This window comes from Pantherophis guttatus, chromosome 18 (assembly GCF_059756535.1).
Source record: "Pantherophis guttatus breed Tessera chromosome 18, ASM5975653v1, whole genome shotgun sequence".
In the NCBI taxonomy this organism is placed as follows: domain Eukaryota; kingdom Metazoa; phylum Chordata; class Lepidosauria; order Squamata; family Colubridae; genus Pantherophis; species Pantherophis guttatus.
In genome coordinates, this window is record NC_142080.1 from 13097019 (window position 1) to 13120561 (window position 23543).

The 23543-nt window shown below is 43.3% G+C and overlaps 1 protein-coding gene across 4 annotated transcripts in view; it reads left to right on the top strand.

The window, feature by feature from the left end:
* Positions 1 to 19041, top strand: part of LOC148111609 (maestro heat-like repeat family member 5) — a 35355-nt gene extending 16314 nt beyond the window's left edge. For all 4 annotated transcript variants that reach the window (XM_087880817.1, XM_087880820.1, XM_087880818.1 and 1 more), the window contains exons 14-27: positions 3011 to 3129; positions 3465 to 3614; positions 3814 to 3968; positions 5572 to 5719; positions 7103 to 7254; positions 7615 to 7752; positions 8210 to 8324; positions 9224 to 9367; positions 10111 to 10287; positions 10837 to 10986; positions 11238 to 11363; positions 11701 to 11803; positions 18568 to 18633; positions 18753 to 19041. In XM_087880817.1, the coding sequence (XP_087736943.1) occupies positions 3011 to 3129; positions 3465 to 3614; positions 3814 to 3968; positions 5572 to 5719; positions 7103 to 7254; positions 7615 to 7752; positions 8210 to 8324; positions 9224 to 9367; positions 10111 to 10287; positions 10837 to 10986; positions 11238 to 11363; positions 11701 to 11803; positions 18568 to 18633; positions 18753 to 18916 (1907 nt within the window). In that variant the 3' untranslated portion in view covers positions 18917 to 19041. The remainder of the gene's footprint in view (positions 1 to 3010; positions 3130 to 3464; positions 3615 to 3813; positions 3969 to 5571; positions 5720 to 7102; positions 7255 to 7614; positions 7753 to 8209; positions 8325 to 9223; positions 9368 to 10110; positions 10288 to 10836; positions 10987 to 11237; positions 11364 to 11700; positions 11804 to 18567; positions 18634 to 18752) is intronic.
* Positions 19042 to 23543: the final 4502 nt, after the last annotated feature.

The window sequence follows — 23543 nt, forward strand, 5'->3', positions numbered from 1 at the left end:
AGCAAACGCTATTTTTTTCAGTTGATGATATGAGTCAGGAATACTATTCCGGGTGTTAAAAATCATCATATCTTCCTTCTCCGGGTCTTTCAAAGCAGACCACTTGTGCTGTGAACTAAGTTCACATTTATTTTTCTCCAATATTTCTGTATCAGCACAAAGACGTTCAAATTTCGAGCTCCACAATTCTTTGTTTTTGAAATCCAGCAATTGCATTTCAAAGTTGCCAATGTCAATATTAAAGGGAGAAACATTTAATTCTGTTACAGTAGCATTAAGAGGCTTTTTAACAAAGGCTAACGTCGCTTTGCTGTTTCTGAATTCCTGAAACCTGTTGAGAAAAGCTTCCCTCATATTTAAAAGTGTTGTTTTGATATTATTTATTGATAAAATTAAATTCCTTACAATTGACCTTACAATATCCATAAAATTAAATCATGACAATGACTGACAAACACTAATGTGAACAATAGCCTTGCATCTCCTTGGAAAGTTTGAGTAAGTCAGGTTTGTATGTTGTTTTTAATTTTAGGCATGATTCCAGGTTCTCATCAATAAGACAACTTCTCAATTTACTCTTGATAAGGTTCATGCTTGAAAATGATTGTTCGCATAACTATGTAGACCCGAATAAGGAAAAAAAAAAAAGAAAAAAAAAAAAGAAGACATTTTGGCTGTTCTGTCTTTCACTGTTTTAGCAGACAATGGTAACTCTTTAATTTTTTTTAGAATATCGGCTTTGTTCTTAAAATCCCGAAATAGCTCTTCGGATGCATTTATAAAACAACTTTTTATGTATTCGCCGTCTGTATATGGTTTTCCTCTCTTAGCAATCTTTTGACTAACCACAAAACTTGCAATATTAACATTGTTGGAAGATTGAATCCAGTAATTAAATACAGAACTTGATTTTTCTTGACTCTTCTGAAGTTCCTCAACTGCTTTCTTCCTTGCATCACCGACAGGATATTTACTACTAAATGGCACGTGTTTAGTTTTAAAGTGTCTCTCCAAATTTGATTTCTTGTTATGCACCAATTTTTCCTGACAAATGAGACAGGTCGGAAGGCCATTTAAGTTTTGAACAAACGCGAAAGTCTCGGTCCATTCAACTTTAAATTCATGGTTTTCGTCTTCCGTTTTTCTTTGCTTCTTCTTTGTAGCCATGTCAAACAGGGCACCTAAAAAAATGTTTCATTTTATAATAATAAAGCCACCAACACAAAATAATTACAATTCTTAAATTGATGACAAAAATACCTGTAGGATTTGCAGCTGGTTGGAAAAATACAGGTAACTTTATGCTCCGAGTAGTTACTTTTGTCACCCCCGCGTGATTGGCGGATGCGACTAGCACTAACCACTGCACAAGGAGATTGCTGACTGACTGGCTGACTCAACTCGTGCATGAATCGCGTGCGCCTCTCCCACGCTGCGTATCCCATGGCCCACCTGCGCCGCGTCTCCCGTCTCCCGTCTCTCGCCCGCAAGACACCCCCACTTCTTCTAACGCCACTTCTTCAGAATAGACTCGCCCAGGCCGAAAACCGACTTCTGCGCATGGGCCACGAAGTTTCAATCGCACTGTGCGTGCGCGCCCGCAGGTGGTATTTTGTGGAAGAGCCACACTCAAGGGGCCAAAGAGCCGCATGTGGCTCGCGAGCTGCAGTTTGCCGACCACAGAGTTAGGCTAGGCATCTGCCATCAGCCAGCCTGGGCTTGTGAGTCTTGGCACATGGATTGGGTCTTAGCGTGTTTTGCAAAGCCACCTTTTAGTCATTGGATGGCTGCATGTATTGCAGGAAGCCAGAAAACGGGTTAACCAAGTTACGGGTTGAGTGGGCATTGTTAAGGAAAGAGCTAAAGAGGGTTTATAATTGCAATACATTATTTGTTAATTTTATAGTTTCAACCCCATTTTACGTGTCTTCTAATTTTTAATTGGGAGCCGTCCACAATCGGTTGAAAGACAGGCACTTATATCAATGGTTTACCTAAAGAAAAGGATCGGTTAAATTTGGCTAGTTAAAAGCTTAACCCAGTGGCAACTTTAAGCCATGTGGATTTCAATGGCCAGAATTCCCCAGGCAGCACACAATCAATTCACAACTTAATACTTCATTTGCACATCAGACCAAGGTAGTCTGGGTTAAATCTGGTTAGATTCATTCATTCGTTTGTTCATTCGTTTGTTGGTTCATTCCTTCATTCCTTCATTTATGTAATTTGTCTCTTATGTAGCCCTATATTTCCCCTCCATTTACAGTCCCATCTATTGTGTTAACCTAGAAAAGGGGTTACAGGTAGTCCTTGACTTACAACAATTCATTTAGTGACCATTCAAAGTTTAACCGGCACTGAAAAAAAGTGACTTGTGATTGTCTTTCACACTTACGACCGTTGCAGCATCCCCATGCTCACGGGATCAAAATCTGGACACTTGGCCACTGACTCCGATTTATGACGGTCGCAGTGTCCCAGGGTCATGTGATCCCTTTTGTGACCTTCTGCCAAACAAAGTCAATGGGGAAGACGGATTCACTTAACAACCGGGTTGCTAACTTAACTGCTGCGGCAATTCACTTAACCAGGTTGGCAAGAAAAAAAATCGCAACCTGAGGCAAAACTCGCTTCATAACTGTCTTGCTTAGGACTCAATTGTGGCCGCAAGTTGAGGACTGCCTGTAATTGGACCACTAAAGAGGTCATTGTACCTGTTTCATTCCTGATCAGTGACATAAGAGAAAGGAGGGGGGCAGAGAAAGAGGGAGCGAGGGGGGAGGAGGAGGACTGGTGTCTCTGAGCTTTGTTGTTTTCTTGTGAAGGTTTCATGACCCAACTAGGTAACGAGAAAACCACCGAGCCCAGAGAGCACCAGGGACCCCTCAGGTCAGCCCTGAGCTACAGATCTTCTCTTCTGTTGGAACGACTAAACCGGCCGTCAGACGAAGGATGTTCAGAAGTTCCGAATGCCAAAATCTGACCTTCTCTTGTTTTCCTCCCTCCAAAGCCAAAGAAATGGATGAGAAACCTAGAAACAAGAAGGGGAAGGTCGTCACTTGGCTGAGGGAAGACTTCTCCTTTTCGGGCCCAACAATATTTTATAATAACGTCTCCAAAATGGCTACGGTACGTTTTCGTTCAGCATTTTGCCTGGCTTCTTATTGACCTTCCTTTCTCTCCTCCTCTTGACCTGGAGATACTCAAAAAAGTCAATATCACAGTGGGGACGGCAGGCTCCAAAGGCCGGAGGGTGGATATCCATCCCCCACAATGTCTAGGAGCAGGCGATCTCGGCTGCCATGTTGGCTTCTTTCACCCACATCCTAATATCACGTGGTGGATGTCATGGAATACGGCCTGCCTCTCTACATGGGGTGCTGTCCCCAGATACGGGTCAAAGTCTCTGGCTTGTCAAAACCCTGATGCATCTCTTCATGGTCTCCTTTTCTTCTTTCCGATAGGCCTTTGGCGAGCATCTGAGCCCGTCTCAAATAAACGACCTGATCTTAAAAGCCCTGGCAGCTCTGACACACCTGGACAAAAACATTTCACACACTGCGGGACTCCTGCTCAATTCGTTCTTGGAAGAATGTGGGATGGAAATGGAGGAGGTAAGAAAATGGCAGGGTTTGGAGCAAAAGGGATAGAGGAGATTTTGTAGAAAAGAAAGATGAGAATGGGTGAGACCTTGTTGACTTGGTGACAACACTTCAGCTGGATTTAAGAAGGCTAGGGTTGGATGGAGACCACCAGGTAATCTTAGGGCTGTTGAGAAAGTTGGTCATCCCTTGGATTTCTCTTTTGCCATAGCTGCCCATGATCCTCAAGGAGATCTACCGACGTCTCCCGAAGATCTTGGACCCTGCCACCAAACAACAAACGCTAAAGGCAGTGTGTCACCTGGCGTCCAAACGGGTGAACAAAGTCGTGGATATTCTCCTCGAGTGCTCGGTGGCGTGCGATGGGTAAGAAGAACCTCAAGGAGATGTGCCTCCTGTTTTCTTGTACTCTACAGAGATTCTCAACCATTTGCGATAGGGGTGAATATCTGTAGCTTGGGGTGGGCAGGTCATGTGCTGATTGGGGGGGAGGTTGCATTGGGTTGGTTGAGGGCCAGTGCAGTCGCTGGTTGGCTGTGCAGTCGATCTGAATTCTGAGAGCTTCCTAGGCTGGTTGTCTCCACCATCCAGGTCATGATTGTCCCAAAGGTGCTTTTCCAAAAGGCAGCTGGACCTCCTTGGTTTTTTAACTTTCTTGGTCGCCACACTGTAGAAACAATGCAGAGACTCTGAAAGAGTGCAGAGAAGAGCAACGAAGATGATTAGTGAACCGGAGCCTAAAACATATGAAGAAGAGTTGCAGGAATTGGGTCTCTCTAGTTCAATGAAAGGAAGGATTGAGGGAGGACAGGATAGCAGTGTTCTGATATCTGAGGGGCTGCCACAAAGAGGAGGGGGTCAACCTATTTTCCAAACCACCTGAGGGCAGGCAAGAAGCAAAGGATGGAGACGAATCAAAGAGAGAAGCAACCTACAATGTGCAGAACTTTCCTAGCAGTGCAAACAATTAACCAGTGGAACAACTTGCCTCCAGAAGTTGTGGGTGCACCATCACTGGAGGTTTTCAAGAAGAGATTGGACAGCCATTTGTCTGAAATGGGATAAGATTTCCTGCCTGAGAAGCGGTTTGGAGTACAAGACCTCCAAGGCAGGGGTGAAATCCTCTGGTTTGGTCTGGTTCGCCCGAACCGATAGTAATAATTGCTACTGTTTGCCCGAACCGGTAGTAAGAAAAAACGCTTTAAAACGTACGACAATCAGCTGTGCCGGGCAATGTCGGAACCTTTTTGTAATTTCTAATTTCAGCATTTTTTTACTACCAGTCAGCTGTGAGAAAATCAGCTGTGCCTGATTGTCTGTGAGGTTCCTGTTTGTTGCAGGGGCCATTTTGTGTAAAGTCCAGCTGCTTCTGCATTGTATGTGAGTCAGTTGTGTAGCTTTTGTGTTACTTTTGTGTAAAGTGTGATCGTTTGCTTTTGAGCTCTCTGTGATTCAGTGAGGTTCTGCACTGTGTGTGAATCAGTTGTGCAGCCACGCCCACCCGGACACATAACCACCAAGCCACGGCCGCCTGGTCATATGACCACCAAGAAACGGCCACCCGGTCACATGCCCACCAACCAACGCCCACAGAACTGGTTGGGAACATTTTTGAATTTCACCACTGCTCCAAGGTCCCTTCCAACTCGGTCCTTCTGTGAAAAGCACCTTTGGGTTAATTCTGTAGACACACTGCTCCTAGAAACCTCCCCTCCCTTGACCAGTTCTGGGTTCTCTGGCACTTCCGGTGGCGCAGAGGCCCTCCTTTGAATGGCTACTAGACAAACGGTTGCAAGTCGAGAACTACCTGTAGCTTTATCTTTTTCCATGCCTTAAAGCAGTTCATTTGGCCATCGGTTCTCTAACCCTTTCTTCCGTTGGGGGGGTTAATCTATCTGGAATGGCCGTCTCTTTGAAAATGGGGAAAGAATCTGATTTTTTTCCCCAATCCATTTTTCCACCTGCACAGAAGTGCCAGGGAACTGTGGAGGGCGCTGGCTGCAGACCCCTATGCTAACCTGAAGATCATGAAGCCCCTCCTCAAAAGGCTTGATGACCACGAGCCCAGCACCGAAGCTATTGGGAGGGGAACAAGCAAATCCATCATGCCCATTGCGGTAAGCCCTCAACCGGTGGCTCTCCTTTCCTTAGATCTGCAGGTGGGCCAGGCCTGAGGAAAGGGGATGGGGCTGAGCAGAAGAGTCACCCTCGGGGGTCTCCTCATCAGGAGCAGGCACGCCCTGGCTGGAGGGAGGCAGAGGGCAAACTGGTGGGGGCTGAAATCGGAGCAAAATTTGACGTAAGCCCCCCTTCCCCCCAAAGTGCCCCATTGAAAGTAGAGGCATCTGTGGGCTTCCTCACCAGAACAGCTTTGATATTCATCCATCCATCCATTCATCCACCCATTCATCCATCCAGCCAGCCAGCCAGCTCTATCATCTATCCACCCATCCATCCATCGGTTCATTAATCCATTCATTCATGTATCCGTTCATTGATTTATTCGTTTATTCATACATTCCTTCATTTATTCATTCCTTTACTCATCCAATCATTCATAATTCAATTGATTCCTTTATTCATTTCTTACGTTATTTCTTACAGAAATAACTAAAAAAGAGTTCGATTTAAGAAAATACATGATAGGAACCAACAAAGGCAAACACCCAACGGAGTACTTTGTGTCATATCTTATTTTAAATATTCTTAATCTGTATTTTTATTATGTGTTATATTGTTTTATTACATTGTTGTAAACTTCCCAGTGTCAGATTGCTCAGATGGCCGGTGGAGAAATTTAATTAATTAAGACCAATAGATTTGTAGTCCAGGTTTGAACTGTGGGGTCCTTGGTGCTTACTGAGCTTGGTGGTTTTCTTGCAGATGTTTCACGACCCAACCAGTCTAACCCTACCTCTAAGCCTAACTCTTCCAGCACTGATGATGTTACCTAGCTGGGTCATGAAACATCTGCCACCAAAAAACACACGCTCAGACAGCACCCAGGGCCCCTCCAAGGACCCCTAAGAGGTGGAGAGTCAAGAGCCCACTTAGGAATGAAGACAAACAGAGAAACGTGAGGTTACCGATCTCTTTGTCCCCAGTTCTGTCTCACTTGTGCTACTCGTTGTCTCCCTTTTGTCCTGTATCTACACCCCACTGGCCTCTCAAAGTCTGGAGGGGGTGTAGAATGGGAGTTTCAGAAGTCCCACTTCTAGCAACCTTTTGCTCCGTGTCTCAGACATGGACATTCCTGGCTCAGCTTTCATGGACATGAGGATTTTTTTCTTTCTCTGGGCACAATGAGAATGTATCTGCCGAACAAAACTCTGCATTGGCGACAAGAAGGGCATCCAGCCAGGAAAGCCTCAGCTCCATTCAGTTGCCCAGACTCCACCCCGCAAGGGATGAGGGGGTCGTTAAAAGAAGAAATAGATGATGATGAGGAATCTAAGTAACCTGATGAGCCCGAGCTGACTCTCCTCTCCTCCTGTTTCTAGGCCACCAATGCGCTCTCCTTCCTCCTCTCGCTTCCTGAGGCAGCAACCATTGTCCAGCATAAGTTCTCCAGCCTGCTCCTGGCACTCGTGACGCACATCTATTTTCTGCTGGGAGCAGGCAAGAGCGGGTCAGAACAGACCTACCATCTGGGGTAAGGAATCTCCTGGGCCCAATCTGGATCCTTTCTCCATTTCTGCAAAGCTCAGGAAACAGTCGTTAAGTGAACTTTGTCCCATTTTGCAACCTTTCTTGCCAGAGTGGTTAAGTGAATCATTGCACTGGTTAAGTCCCATGGTCGTTAAGTGAATCTGGCTTCCCCGTTGACTTTGCTTGTCAGAAGGTCCCAAAAGGGGATCGCGTGACTCTGAGACACTGCGACCGTCATAAATATGGGTCAGTTGCCGAGAGTCTGAATTCTGACCACATGACCATAGGGATACTGTAACGGTCGGAAGTGCAGGGGGATCAGCTGAATGATTGGCACCAACTCTTCTGCCTTTGTTTCATTTAGCAACGCAGTCAAAGCCGTCAAACACCTCATCTTGCGCACCGGCTATCAGGAGGAGTTCAAGGACTTAGATATGGTTCAATGTTGGGCGATGCTGATGAGTCCTGAAAGTGTGTTTGAAGGCATTTTCCACCTGGTCCGGTAAGAAATTAAAAGTCAAAAGAGCTTGGCTACGAGGGGCAGTGGGTGAGAGAGGGAGGGGAGGCAGAGGGAGAGGAGGAAGAAGAGGAGGCAGAGAGATAGGGGGAAGGGGAGAGAGAGGGAAGGGGAGAGGGAGAGGGGAGAGGGAGAGAAAGAGGGAGAGAAAGAGGGAGAGAGACACACAGAAGGCAAAAGTGAGAGAGAGGAAAGATTAGAGGGGAGGAGAGGGAGGGGAGAGGGAGAGGGAGAAAGAGAGAGGGAGGGTGAGAGAGAGAGAGGGAGGGTGAGAGAGAGAGGAAGGGGAGAGGGAGAGAGGGAGGGTGAGAAATTCTCTAAATGGAGTAATTCATTGAGTAATTCATTTATCGATCATTCAGCTCATGATTTCTCTAGCTTGGTGATTTTCTTCTCCCTAACCAGCAGATCTTGTCTGATCTCTCCATATTTATTCTCTTAGGATCTTGTTCAACTATTCGAAACATGAGCTGAAGGTCATGCTCCGACAGGCTGAGACCTACGTGCGCCACCCCGATTTAAGACACAAAACCATTGGGATGGTTTTCTTTTCGGAGGTGAGGAGACCTTGAGATGCACCCCAACCTTCTGGAGCTCAAGGAAAGTTGCCCAGGGTTCAACAGAACTTTATGGTTAGAAACTAGAAGTTGTGGGTTCTCCATCACTGGAGGTCTTGAAGAAGAAACTAGACAGCCATTTGTCTGACATGGTAGAGGGTCTCCTGCTTCACCAGGGGGTTGGGCTAGAAGACCTCCAAGGTCTCCTGGTATTCTGTTAATCAGTGGAATGGCTTGCCTCCAGAAGTTGTGGGAGGGAGGGAGGGAGGGAGGGAGGGAGGGAGGGAGGAAGGAAGGAGATTGAGGGAGGGAGGATGGGAGAAAGGGAGGAAGGAAGACTCAATGACCCCAAATTCCTTTTACTTTTTGCATTATTTTTTGTATTCTTGCAACTATCATTTACACTACCTATCAGACAGTCACAAAAGGGATGACGTAACCTCGAAACACTGCGACCGTCATATATATATATATTTATATGCCGCCATTCTCCCGAGGGACTCAGGGCGGCTTACAAAAACAATATCCAATACAAATCAATACAAATAAATTAAAATCAACAACCCAATTAAAACAATTTAAAATTATAACAATGTACACCCATAACGGATCAGTTAAGTTGACGAAAGGGCCACATCTTCAACTCAAATATGGACCGGCAAGTACCCAAATTTTGATCACATGACCATGAGGATGCTACCATGGTCATAATTCTGAAAAATGGACGTATCTCTTTTGTCAGTGCCGTTGTGACTTTCAGCGGTCACTAACCGAGGACTGTGTTTATTTTCTTTTTCTCTCCCCGTAAGGGCTGAAAGTGGCATCTTTAGTCGAGGCTCTCAGGGAAGTTCTCTTCCTTGGCTTGGCTAACGCTCCATATCTCCACTCTTCTTCTTCAGCTGCTGTTTCACCCGGAAATTTGCCAATTCTTTGTCATCCAAGACATCCTCCAGGTGCTGAAGGAATGGATGACCCAGCCATATCCGCTGATACAGACTTTCAGCGTTAGAGGACTGGGGAACCTCATCCAACACCCGTTTGAGGTAAGAGATGGGGGGCAGGAAGGGAGTGGCTTCCAAGGTAGTAGCAGGTGTGACCTCGCTCTCTGGGAAGTCTACAAGGCTGGGAAGGAGAGAAGAAGGAGAAGAAGAAGGCAACCAGCAGAAAGAGGACAGCTAGAGTGGTGTCTCTTCTACAAAGATGGCTGCAACCCTGGAAGATCTTAAGGTGCAAGTAGAGGCCAGATCCTCTTGGAGGACATTTGTCTGAAATGGTATAGGGGTTCTGGCTTGAGCAGGGGTTGGACTAGAAGACCTCCAAGGTCCCTTCCATCTCTGGTATTCTGTTAAAGACCAGGGGAGACCTGAGAGCAGTCTTCCAGTATTTGAAGGGCTGCCCCAAAGAAGAGGGGGTCAACCCATTCTCCAAAGCCCCTGAAAGCAGAATGAGAAGCAGCGGATGGGAACTAATGAAGGAGAGAAACAACCTGGAACTAAGGAGAAATTTCCTGACCCTGAGAACAATTCATCCTTGGAACAACTTCCCTCCAGAAGTTATGGGTGCTCCATCACTGGAGCTTTTCAAGAAGAGTTTAGATAACCATTTGTCCAGCAGAGTCTAGGGTCTCCTGCTTGAGCAGGGGGTTGGACTAGAAGACCTCCAAGTTCCTTTTCAACCCTCTTCTTCTATGCTCTGTGGCCTTCTCTTGCGTTTGGCATGATCGCTGTGAGACTCAGAGAACTCCAGTGACCGTTTAATTGCTCGTTTCTTTCCCTGCTTCCTCCAGAAGAACATCTTGGAACCCCTCTTGATGCCAGTGCTAAACTGCGCTTGTCACGAACAGAAGACCTTGGCAAAAGAAGCTATAAGGACCCTGCATTTCCTCCTCAGGAACCTCGATATCAAAACCCATGCGGTGAAGGCAGTCAACCTCATTCCACTCCTTCTAAAACATTTTCATGATGTAAGTCAACCAAATCATAACAAACTGGTTTTCCACCTCTCTCTCCCTCCCTCCCTCCCTTCCTCCCTCTCTCCCTCTCTTCCCTCCCTCTCTCCCTCTCTTTCCTCCCCCTCCTCACTCCCTTCCTCCCTCTCTCTCTCTCTCTCTCTTTCACTCTCTCTCTCTCCCTCCTCCCTCCCTCCTTCCCTCCCTCCCTCCTGCACTCCCTTTCATTCTCCCTCTCCCTCTATCTCTCTCTTTCTCCCATAAAGATGGGAGAAAGTCCAGAAGGAGCTGCTAAGATTGAACAACTCTGGTCTAGATCAGGATTTCTCAACCTTGGCAACTTTAAGAGGTGAGGACTTCAACTCCCAGAACTCTCCAGCCAGCATACTGGAGTTGGGGTCCCCATCTTTGGGGCAACCATGACCTGGATGATTGACCATCTCCATGGACATTGAACTGGGAATAGGTGTGCTCTGAACTTGTGTGTTCTCCTGCAAACTTCAAGAAACTTCTGCATGGCTATTCTGCTATTGGAGGGACTAACCTGTCTCTCTTCCTTCGTAGGACGACATCGAACTGAGGAATACCTCCATCACCATTTTTGGCATGCTCCTGAAAGGACTGAAGGAGTTACGGAACAGTAATATGGCCGAAAACATCCTGAACAGCCTTATTCCCCTATTCATACAACTGTCAAATGATCGGACAAAAGAGGTGAGTTGAAGGGCTGGCTAACCTGAGCTCCTGCTCTGATCATGCTACCTTCACAGAGACCACTCTGTACCCCCATCTTCACTCAGAGCAACGTGGTTGTACCACGTGGACACTCTGGAGAATGCAAAGACATTGTAGACAATCCTGAAGTTGTGGGGTCCTTGGTGCTCCCTGAACTTGGTTGTTTCCTTGAAGACTTGTTTCATGACCCAACTAGGTGACAGGATCTCCCTCTTTCCTCCCTCGGCCAGGTCTCCAGGAAGACCCTCGACTCCTGCGTGTCCTTTATGAACTGGGGGGGCTTTCCCAGCAACTTGTTTGACTATGAAATGTACACCAGTCTTCATAGCATGTACTCCAACATCTGCTACGTGGTTGTAAGTAGGAGCCAAGCTGGCCTGTTTTCTTCCAGATTAGAGTAAACTAACCATTTATTTCTTTATTTTGTCCTGCATTTCTTATTTTGATAAACAGTTCAAGACGGTGGGCATCCCTAATACTTCTTCTTTTCTTCACAACAACCCTGTGAGGTGGGTTGCCCTGAGAGAGAGGGACTGCACCAAAGTCACCCAGCTGGCCATCGTGACTAAGGAGGGACTAGAACTCCCAAAGACACCCAGCTGGCTTTGACCAAGAAAGCGGCCCCTTGGTAAAAAAAAAAAAATAAGGAAGCTCTATAGTTCATTGGCTTCTTTGTTGCCTTGTTTTCCCCAGATGAATAAATGCAAGCAAAACCTTCCTGCGATGTTGGATCAGATGCTGGGATTCCTGAGGAGCCGGAACTCTTCCCATCGCGAGGCAGCTGCCCTCTTAATTGGTAATCACCAATGCCAACTCTGGAAGGAGGGCAGGAAAACCCAAGACAGGCGGGCGGCCTTGTCACCAAAAGAATCTATGCAGAATTAAGCTGTTGCAATATTTTTAGGATCAGACTCAATAATAATAATGAGAGTTAGAGGTTTAAATATATTTCTCTTTAATTATAGTAGGCATTCTATATTCACTGAATATTCACAGATAGAAGCAAAGAAAATGGTGAAGGTGGCTCCTTATATATACAAAGGGTGGAGCCAAGAGTGGGAGTGGTGAATTATGAATACATTAAGAAACAAAGAATAAGTTAACCCCTGATATCCCATATATACATTATTTACACAATAGGGAGTAAGGCATTTACATCTGACAAATCCCCCTCTAAATGCCGGTTCGCTATACAACACCAATTACATTCAGATTCAGGACAATATAAGACATACAATTTGGAAGTTAAGTATTTGTGCTGTTTAGAAGGTAAAGGCTTCGTCAATATGTCAGCTAATTGTTCAGAAGTATCACAATGCACTGCTTTGATAAATCCATCTTGAGACAATTGTCTCACATGCTTAAATTTTATATCTATATGCCTGGATCTTTGTCCAATGGCATCGGATCTAGATATTTCAATGGCCGCTTTATTGTCTTCATGCATAACAAAAGGCAAAGCAGGTTTTTTCCAAACATCTGAAATTAAATCATTAAACCATACAAGGTTATTTGCGGCTTTGGATAAACAAACATATTCCGCTTCTGTGGTTGAAGTGGCTACCAGTTCTTGTTTACCAGTGTACCAGTAAACTGGACAGTCATTTAACAGAAAAATATAACCAGAAGTGCTTTTTCTGCATGATATATCTCCAGCCCAATCCGCATCTGCGTAACATGTAAGTCTTGGTTCTTTATTATCACTTGGTTCTTTATTATCACTAGGTTCTAATACTAGGCAAAAGTCTAATGTACTTTTCAGATATCTTAAAATTCTTTTGACAGCTTCCCAGTGATACATTGTTGGTTTGCTAACGTGCCTTGATAATAAATTGAGTGGTAATGCAATATCTGGCCTGGTCCAATTAGATATATAAAGAAGTGAACCTATGACTGATCTATAAAATGTATTATCCCTGAATTCAGGGGAAGATTCATCAGTATTTCTAAGGAAATCAGTTTGCATAGGAGTGTCACAGGGTTTGGCATTGTTTAAATTGCATTTGTTTAGAAGTTCAATAATCTTATCTTTCTGAGTAAGTTTGAATCCCCTTCTGGTTTTGTTAATTTGTACACCAAGGTATTTGTTTACTTTACCTAGAGATTTCAACGAGAAATGTTCATTTAACTTGTTTACAAAGATTTCTCTTCTCTCTTTGTGTTTTCCTATATATAAAATATCATCTACATAAATCAATACAAATTCAATGTGATCATCACTCTTTTTGACAAAGAAACAGTTATCAGCAGTGGTAGCGTTGAAATCCATGGTCTTAAGTACTTTTACCAAGCAATCGTACCATCTTTTGCCAGATTGCTTTAATCCGTATAAACTCTTGTTCAATAGCCAAATTTCATTTTTATTAGTGTATTGACTGTGAGGTGCTCTTACATATATTTCCTTATCTAGTTTTGCGTGTAGGTACGCAGTCTGTATGTCATATTGAAATACATCAAGATTGAGTGCGGATGCTACTACTAGAGCTGTTTTAACACTCTCTGTTCTTACTGTGGGGGAGTATGTGTCAGTATAGTCCTCCGGATATTTTTGTGCATAACCTTGTGCAACCAATCTAGCTTTGTATAAGGTATTGCCTCCTTCTAGGTTCTTAATTTTATAAATCCACCTGGTACCAATAATTGTTTTATCTTTGGGTGCAATCGCAGGTGTGAATACATTTAATCCTTGCAAACTTTCCATCTCTTTTTTCATAGCTAGTTCCCATTTTTCCTTTTCTTCACGAGGTAGTTTTAATACTTCCTCATATGTATTAGGTGTTATTTGTTCACCATCCATATGCATTATGTAATCTCTGTATTTATTTGGTATTTGATTTCTGTTGTTCCTAATAGCTCTTTCTGGTTTGCTATGGTAGTCATGCAAATATCTTGCTTCCTTTTTTGTTAATGTGTCTGTCTTTATTTTGTGTTGACTATTTGTCCATGTTTTGGTTTTGTTTTTATTTTTGTTAACATTTTGATTTTCTATCGTCCCTTCCTCACGAGATTTGGTATCTTTGCATTTATTCGGAAATATTTCATTAAGATGTAATTTAGACCAGTTGGCCTGTTCATGAAACACAGCTGTTCTGGAAACTATAAATTTATTATTATTATCAATGAATCTGTACCCTTTGGTGCCAGTTTCATATCCCATAAATCTTAGTCTTCTGGATACGTTTTCTCCCTTTCTTCTCAACTGTTTGGGTATGTGTACGTCTGCAGTGACCCCAAATATGTGCATGTGTGCTAATTTTGGTTTCCTATTATACATCACCTCATATGGTGTCTTATTCACAATACTGGACCAGGTTCTATTTTGAGTGTAATTTGAATAATGTAGGGCTTCTGACCAAAATTGTTTGCCTAAACCAGCATCCTCTAATGTGCATCTAATCATGGTTTGTAATGTGGAATTCTTTCTCTCTGCAATCCCGTTCTGGAACGCAGAAAATGGACTAGACGTGTAATGTAGCATTCCTCTATCCTTTAACCATTGGGAGAATTCTTTAGACATGAATTCACATCCCCTATCTGTCATAATTTGTTTTATTCTGATATTATGTTGTGTTTCTATGCGTTTGTAAAATTCCTTAAATTTTTGAAAGGTTTCATCCTTGTGTTTTAATGTGTAAACAAAACCATAGCGACTGTAATCGTCTACTATTGTTAGGAAGTAACGTTTTCTATAAGTGATTGATGGAGTTAATGGACCAACTAAGTCCATGTGTACTAAGTCAAAAATTTTGTTAGTTGATCTGGTGGATTTTTTTGGCCTGGGACTAGTTTTTAATTTAGTAGATTTACATACTGAGCATTCCAAATAATTTTCACAATTTTTTATTTTGACACCTTCTGCGTGTTCAGTCATTTTTTGTACTACAGGAAAACTTGCATGTCCTAACTTCCTATGTAAGATATGAGCACACTCGTCATGAATTGGTTTACCTATTTTTGGTTTCTTCTCATTGTGTGTATCTGTGTGATCATGAGATATTTTACATTCATCATTGTCACTGTTACTAATATTTTCATCATCTGCCTCAATACAATCTTCCATATTTGAATCAATGTTATGTAACCATCTTTCTTTTGTTATCAGATAGGGTAGGCCTCCTTTAATCATCACAGTGCCTACATTTGTTTTATTCTTCTCTAAAGTTGCTTTTCCCTTTGAGAAAACTATATTGATGTCAGAATCTCTGCTTAGTTTTATGGCACTTAGTATGTTATGAGGTATTTCTGGTATTAACAATACCCCCTCTATTTTTCCTAGACCAGGCAAGGTCACATTCCCTCTGCCTAATACTTGAACCTTTTCTTGGTTAGCTACCTTTATTACAAACTTATCTTCTGTAAATGAAGACAATATATTTTTGTTATTAGTGGTGTGATTAGTTGCTCCAGAATCAATAAGCCAATTATTGTCCTCATTTAGTTGCGTTTTAGTGCTGTCTTGTTTATTTAGTCCATTCAGTGAACCAGATTTTCTCTCTTTTGAATTTTCTCTGCCCCCTCTACTTTCTCTGTAATTTGGTGGGCTTCTATATTTATGTCTATCTGTGGAAGACTGTCTATAATTGTATTTATTCCTATATTCTGACCTATGTCTTTCCTTTGAAATTTTGGGACAATCTCTTCTATTGTGTTCTCTGGACCCACAATTGTGGCATTTAAAAGTTTCATTATATTTTTCTTGGAAAGCTACCTTCCTAAAAGATTTGTGTTCTGTGTGATTGCTATAACGATTTTTTCTTGAATTGTCTTCTGCTATCAATTTGTTAGACAGACTTTCTATTGACAAATATCCTAGATTGATGGTGTCTAAGTGTGACATAAAACTATCCCATGATGAATCAAGTGAATTGATAATAACACTTTTCATTGTTTGATCTGAAATCACTTCCCCCCTCAAATGCAGCTCAGCTCTTATTTTGTTTAAAGATATTAAATGCTCACTTATGGAAACCCCTGGTTTTACTCTGGAAGAAAAGAAGTCCTTAGACATTCTTGTGGTGGTAGCTACACTATCGCTGTGAAACAAATTAAACATGCATTGAATTATTTCTGAAACAGTTAGATTTGGTTTGATGCTATGATACATCGCAGGAGACACGCTAGATATTATTAAGAAAAATGCCTTATGGTGTAAACAATCTATTTTTAAAGTCCAAGGTCTTCTTGGGGGACTAGTGATAAAAAATAGTAAATTTTCTTTCATAAAGACAACCTGGAGCTGTTGATACCATTCTTGTAAATTAATGCCATCAACCCTAAGTTTTGGGAAGTCACTGGGTAAGTTACCCACATTATTTTGTCCATTACTTACAACCTGAGGTAGTCCGTGGTCTCGCAAGTGTAGGAAATTGCAAAACGGCATGGGAATGCTCGCAACGAGTCTGCGCGGTTCTCTGGCCAGTTCAAGTCTTTCCGGACCGTCTACGTAGTTTCGCACATGCGCGTTGTTCATTTCTTCTTTGACGTCGTCGTGGAAGGTTCTCTCCATTGTAGCTCGCTCGCTCCGCTCCTCTTCAGACGAGTCGGTCTCTGGCTCGGTCTTAGGAGTTCTGATGGCGGCGACTGTTCTTCTCTTTCTTTTGGGTGCGTTGGCACTTGCTTCGGTCTGCGGTGTAGGGCGGAATCGACATGGCTCTCTGGGCTCGGGCGTCGTCGTTCCCGAAGTCAGGATGGGAGCGTGCAGGTCTTGAAGTATCGGCTTGTTCGCTTGCTTCTTCGTTGGCGCTTTGGAAATTTTTAATTTTGGCCCAAATGCAGCAAAAAGCGTCTTCATTGCTGACTTTACTTGGGATTTCGTTAAGTCGTTTTCATTTTCTGATTCTGGCTCTTCCGAAGAGTTTGAATCCTCCTTTTCACTTTCGTTGTCTGATAACGTTTTTCGCGCCAGAAATTTTGAACTGAGCATTTTGATTGGCTCTGCTTCGCTCACTTTGGAGGCTTGTTGAAACCAAGATGGCTGCCATTCAAAATTTCGCGCGGGATCACATCTTTTCTTTTTCATAACTACTTTCTCTGTAGTCATATCACTCACAGTTTTTTGGTCTTTGGGTTTCTCTTTAGCGATGTTTTTCTCTCTCGCTGCTCCGCTGTTCTTCAGCATTTCTTGGAGGTTCGCGATGAGGCTTTCATCATTCTTCTGGCTTTTTAATAGCTTCAGTATCTCTGACCTGAGTTCGTTATTTTCTATTTCGATTTCCTCCTGGCCATCATTTTCATTTATTAATTCTTCTTCTTCAGTGGTGTATTCTTCAGATTCTCTCGAAATCGCGTTTGTGGATTCGTTGATTATTTCTTGTTCAGTTTCTATTTCTTTGCTATAGGCCCTGGTGTTGGGCCTATCTTTCTTAGACATTTTTAGGTATTTATTGAGTCAATTAACCATCCTCTGCTACCAGTTTGTTGCAATATTTTTAGGATCAGACTCAATAATAATAATGAGAGTTAGAGGTTTAAATATATTTCTCTTTAATTATAGTAGGCATTCTATATTCACTGAATATTCACAGATAGAAGCAAAGAAAATGGTGAAGGTGGCTCCTTATATATACAAAGGGTGGAGCCAAGAGTGGGAGTGGTGAATTATGAATACATTAAGAAACAAAGAATAAGTTAACCCCTGATATCCCATATATACATTATTTACACAATAGGGAGTAAGGCATTTACATCTGACATAAGCCATGTCGCTTAATCAGACTGGAAGCTGCTCTTATACCGTGTGGCTTCTCCGGAACGGCTACGATCGCGCAACAGTTTCTCAGGCAGTTCCTGCCCTCTTTCTTAAGGGTATCGCTGCCGTTGTTAAGTGAGCCACATGGTTGTTAAGTGAATCTGGCTTCCTCCCGGATTTGGCTCATCCGAAGATCGCAAAAAGTGATCTTTGACCCCCAAGACACTGTAAGCGTCATAAATACGAGTCGGTTTGCCAAGCATCCGGATTTTGATCTTGATGTGGCAACGCTTCTAAGTGTGAAAAGCAGTCGTAAGTTCCTTTTTTCAGTGCCATTGTAACTTTGAATGGTCACTAAATGAACTGTTAGAAGTCGAGGACTACCTGGCCTGTGTCCCTCTCTCTTGTATAGGCAAACCCACAGCCGTGGCTTTTTCTCTGGAAATATTTCCAGCTGGCCTCCCATTCTAGTATTAACTGGATTCAAGGCTGCTTAGATTTTTTTCCAAGATGATGGTTGTTTGCAGAGTCCTAGAACATAAAGTAATAGAGTTGGAAGGGACCTTAGAGGTCTTCTAGTCCAACCCCCTGCTAAAGCAGGAGACCCGATTCCATTTCAGACCAGTGGCTGTCCAATCTCTTCTTTAATCTCTTCTTGAAAGCCTCCAGTGAGGCCTGGAGACAAAAACAGAGGAAGAACGGCTACCCCTAGTCCTTCTTATTATTAGACAGACCCAATCCCTGGAACCATCCCGTAAAGTCCCAAAGCGACTCTTCCAAGTGGAAACCAATGAATTGCGCGTTTTTTTCCTGAATCAGTCGATTTAGCCGTCTCTGTTAACCCCACCAACGTTTTCTTTTTACGTGCCCAGGCTGCTGCGCGCAATACATGCAACCGGAAGTGATGACTTCAAAACAAATGAAAGAAGTTTTCCTGGGTGAGTTTCAAAGTTCCCTCGCTTGAAACAAGGAGTTTTTCTCCAGAAGCTCTGTCGCTGATCAGGGCTGGTTCTCACGGTTGATCCCGGAAATCCTTTGTTTTCTGGATTCGTTTCAGGTCTCCAGGATCTGCAAGGCGATTCCGAAGCCTCAGTGGCTCAGGCTGCAGCTGACTCAATGCAAGAAATCTTTCGGCAGTGTGGCCATCTGATCAAGCCGGGTCTTGTTAGTAGTCAACTCCTCTCCAAAGGCATCAGGAGGATCTCCGAGACCAAGCAATAATAGTTTCATAGTTTCATAGTTTCCATTATTGTCATGGCACCTCATAGAATGAAATTAAGTGCCATCCTCACTGTATATTATACTTTTTAAAAACCCTATAAAAATAAAACAAAAACACACTTCCTTCACATTGTATGCAATTGAATTAAAAAACCCTCGTATTGTATTCATATTGCACTGTACGTAGAATTGTATAGTTACTGCTCTGGGATAGAAGCTGTTTTTCAGCCTATTTGTCCTTGTTTTTATTGTCCTGTACCGTCTGCCAGATGGTAATAGTTCAAAAAGAGGGGGGCCCAGGGTGAAATGGATCCTTAAGGATGCTTTGAACTTTCTAAAGCCAGCGGGAGCTATAAAGCTCTTCCAAAGTGGGGAAGGGGCAACCCATGACCCTCTGGGCACCTGCCTTCCAGCTGGTCTTTGGGGAAAGCGAGGAAGCGTGAAGATAATTCTTACACCGCGAAGGACCACGAAGGAACATCGCAGAAACAAGACCTGGCAGGGAGATTGTGGAAACAGGCCCTGGAGATAGACAGAACAATTTAATGTCAGAGAGAGGAGAAGGTTCCACGAGAAGGTCACAGAGCCACAGGTGCTATTGGAGAAGGGTGGTAGCAACCATCAACCATCGATGATATCTGGAACATCTCCCTCTTGGTCGTCTTCCAACAGAAATAGGAACGCCTAGAGTAGGGCAGATGCAGAGAGCTGAACACTCCGTGGGGGGAGATCTAATGTCCTCCAAAAAGATGCTCATTATTATCCACATAGATGGAGCATTGAATAAAAGCCTTCGGGAAAACCTCTGGATCCCAAAGGCGTCTTCCCATGGGCCCTGATCTCCTTTGGAAAGCATGCGACGTTTCTCAACTTAGTTTGTTAAGCCAGAAGGTGGCCGACAACTGGTCCCCTCCTCATATCTGTTCCTGGCAGTCCTTTCAACTTTCAGCCCTGAATGAGCCCAGCCTCATAGGTTGTAAGTTGGACCGGTCATAAACCAGGTCATTCTGCGTCCGTGATCGATTTAATGACTTTTAAATGGATTAAGGGAGTTGTTCAGTACAGACATTGTCAATAATCATATATTCATGTGCGTCTCCTAGGGGAAATTGTTTTGAGAATAGAAGAAGAAGAATAGAATAGAGCTGGAAGGGACCTTGGACAGGGGTGAAATGTAAAATTTGTTACTACCGGTTCTTTGGGCGTGGCTTGGGGGGGGTAATGTGACTGGGTGGGCATGGCCAACTTTGTTTTTTTAACTTTTCAAAGCATTTTTTCTGCAAATGCAAAAAAATGCTTTGAAAAGCCTCTGCCGATCAGGCAACACAGCTGGGATTGTCAGAGGCTTTTAAAGCATTTTTTAAAAAAGCCTCTCTGCCAATCAGGCAACTCAGCTGGGATCGGCGGAAGCATTTTTTCGGCGGAAGAGTTTGTAGAAAAAATGCTTTTAAAAGTAAAAAAAAAAGCCTCTGATGATCGTGCGGGTCAGCTGGGCATGGTGTGTGTGTGTGTGGGGGGGGATGCAGGGATTTTTGCTACCGGTTCTCCCAACCACCCGCCGCCATCGCTACCGGATCGGGCAATCTGGTCCGAACCAGGAGATTCACCCCTGACCTTGGAGGTCTTCTAACCGAACCCCTGCTCAAGCAGGAGAATTTACACAATCTAAGATAACTTTGTCCTCTTAAAAGCCTCCACTGATGAAGCACCCACGACTTCTGGTGGCAGGCTGTTCCACTGGTTAATTGTCTTCTTTCTTAGGAAGTTTCTCCTCAATTCCAGGTTGCTTCTCTCCTTGATGAGTTTCCGTGGTTTCTTCTCCTGCCTTCTGGTGCTTTGGAGAATAATTGGACCCCGTCTTCTTTGGGGTAGCCCCTCAAATACTGGGAAACTGCTATCATGTCGCCCCTAATTCTTCTTTTCTTTAGAAAAGAATAGCGTCTAATTATGGTAGATGCCCCAAAGTGGAGAAAGGCAGACCAAAAAGGCATAGAAATATCAGGACAGGTAGTTCTCAACTTATAACCGGTCATTTAGTGTCCGTTCGAAGCTACAATAGCACTGAAGAAAGTGTTTTACGTCCCTTTTTCACACTGATGACCGTTGAAACATGGTTGGTCCTCAACTTACGACCACAATTGAGCCCAGCGTTTCTGTTGCTAAGTGAGACATTTTTAAGTGAGTTTTGTCCCATTTTACGAACCATTCTTGCCACCATTGTTAGGTGAATCTCTGCAGTTGTTAAATCAGCAACAAGGTTGTTAAGTGAATTGGCTTTGCTGGTCAGACGGTCGCAAAAGGGGATCACGTCACCCTGGGACACTGCAACCGTTGTAAATGTGAATCAGTGGCCTAGTGTCTGGATCTGGATTGTGTGACCCTGGGAAATGCTGTGGAAAACAGCCCTAAGTCACTTTTTCCGTGCCGTTGTAACTTTGAATGGTCACTAAATGAACTGTTCTAAGTCAAGGACTACCTTACCCCAAGGCTTTCCTTTCTTTTCGTTCTCCACTTTCCGTTTCCTTTCTTTTCGTTCTCCACTTTCCGTTTCCCTTCTTTTCGTTCTCCACTTTCTGCCAAGTCTTTCCAAATTCTTTCAGCAGATGGTGGCATAATCTTACGAGTCTTTCCTCAGCCAAGTTCTGTAAAAAAATAATAATCAGAATTTGATTTTGGAATGTTGGAATTTCCCGATATATACGGCATACCTTGTTTGAACTTTCTGAACATGTCCCGGTCAGTTTCTCCACATGATGAGATGGAGGAATAAGACTGAAGAAGAAGGTTCGCAAAAAAGTCAGAAAAAAATCGAGATGGAAAAATTACAATCTTTTTGCCTGGGGAGGATAGTAGTAGTGAAAATGAATGACTAGACTTTTATTTAGGGACATGATTTGTTTTGAAAAGTTATATTAAGTTATCTTATGTTTGAATTGTTATGGGCTACTGACCAAACTTTCACTTTTGTCCTGAAGTATATTAACACTAAAGTTAATTTTAAGGAATGCTTTGCTGAAAATTTATATAAGCTTATAAAGAATGTTTTGTTGAAGAATAAATATAAACTTGTGGGGTATAAGGAAAATATAAGTGGTGCAAGGGTTGAGGGAAGGTCTTTTACAATATTTTTTATAGATATCAAATAGTGAAGATGTTTTTTGATTATAAGCAGTGTATTTGTAGAGAATAAGATGAATAAGTTTATGCAAAGTTATTAAGTAAGGCATGTTCCCAGGAAGAATTAATATGAGTTTATGGGGTAAAAAGTACAAATAAGGTTTTTACAGTATAGTTTATTTAAGATTGGTTAAAATATTTTGTCAATGGGTTAATATATGTAAGGGTTGGAGATGTGATGGTTAATTGTAATTGGGTGCTGATTGTGCAATGCTGGAAGAAAGAAGACTTGCGTATTATTGAAGAACGGACAAGAATGAAGTTGGATTCATTATTTTCAAACAATAATCGGTTTAAATAGTTATATTCAGATACGAACAAGGGGAGTTAAAGTGTAAAAGGGAGATAAATCTATAGATAGTTAGCTTATGTTTTTTTTATATGTTTGTTAAATGCTATAGCCTGTATTTGCTCTGGGAAGTCGGGGGGGTGGGGGTGGGAGGGTTGGGCAGGAGGGGGGAGGAGGGAAGGGAAAATATGTGTAAAATTAAAAAAAACTTTTTAATAAAAAAAAAGAAGTGGTTTGGAGTAGAAGGCCTCCAAGGCAGTGGTGAAATGCTACCAGTTTGGGCAGGTGAGCCCGAACCGATAGTAATAATTGCTACCTTTTGCCCAAACCGATAGTTTAAAACTGCTTTAAAAAGTACGCCAATCAACTGAACCAGGCTTTTTTAAAACTTTTTTTTAGCATTTTTTTACTACCAATCAGCTGTGAGAAATCAGCTGTGCCTGATTGTCTATGAGGTTCCTGCTTGTTGCAGGGGCCATTTTGTGTGAAGTTCAGCCGCTTTTGCATTGCGTGTGAGTCAGTTGTGCAGCTTTTGTGTTATTTTTGTGCAAAGTGCAATAATTTCTTTTTGAGCTCTCTGTGATTCTGTGAGGTTCCTGTTTGTTGCAGGGGCCATTTTGTGTGAAGTCAAGCAGCTTTTGCATTGCGTGTGAGTCAGTTGTGCAGCCACGCCCACCCACTCACATAACCACCAAGCCACGCCCACCCGGTCAACTGCCCACCAAGCCACGCCCACAGAACCGGTAGGGAAAATTTTTGAATTTCACCACTGCTCCAACTTCCAACTGGGTCATTCTGGGAAAAGCACCTTTGGGTTAATTTTGGAGACACGCTGCTCCTGGAAACCTCCCCCCCCTTGACCAGTTTTGGGGTCCCTGGCACTTCCGGTGGCGCAGAGGCCCTCCGTGAGGGACGGCCCACTGAACTCTCAGCCACGGAGGGTGCGGTGTGGCTTGCCAACTCCTCAGCAGATGTGGCAGGGGAACGGCCAACGTTTTACCTGCCTGGGCTTCCTTGGAAAGCAAACTTCGGGAGTGGACCAGGGTTTCCGTGCTTCGGAAGGCTTTCATTGCTGCAGAGAAGAAGCAGCAAAGGCCCAGGAGCAACGTAAGCTTCCTGCCATCAGATCAGTTGGCAACCCTGGCTCCTTCACAGGGAGAT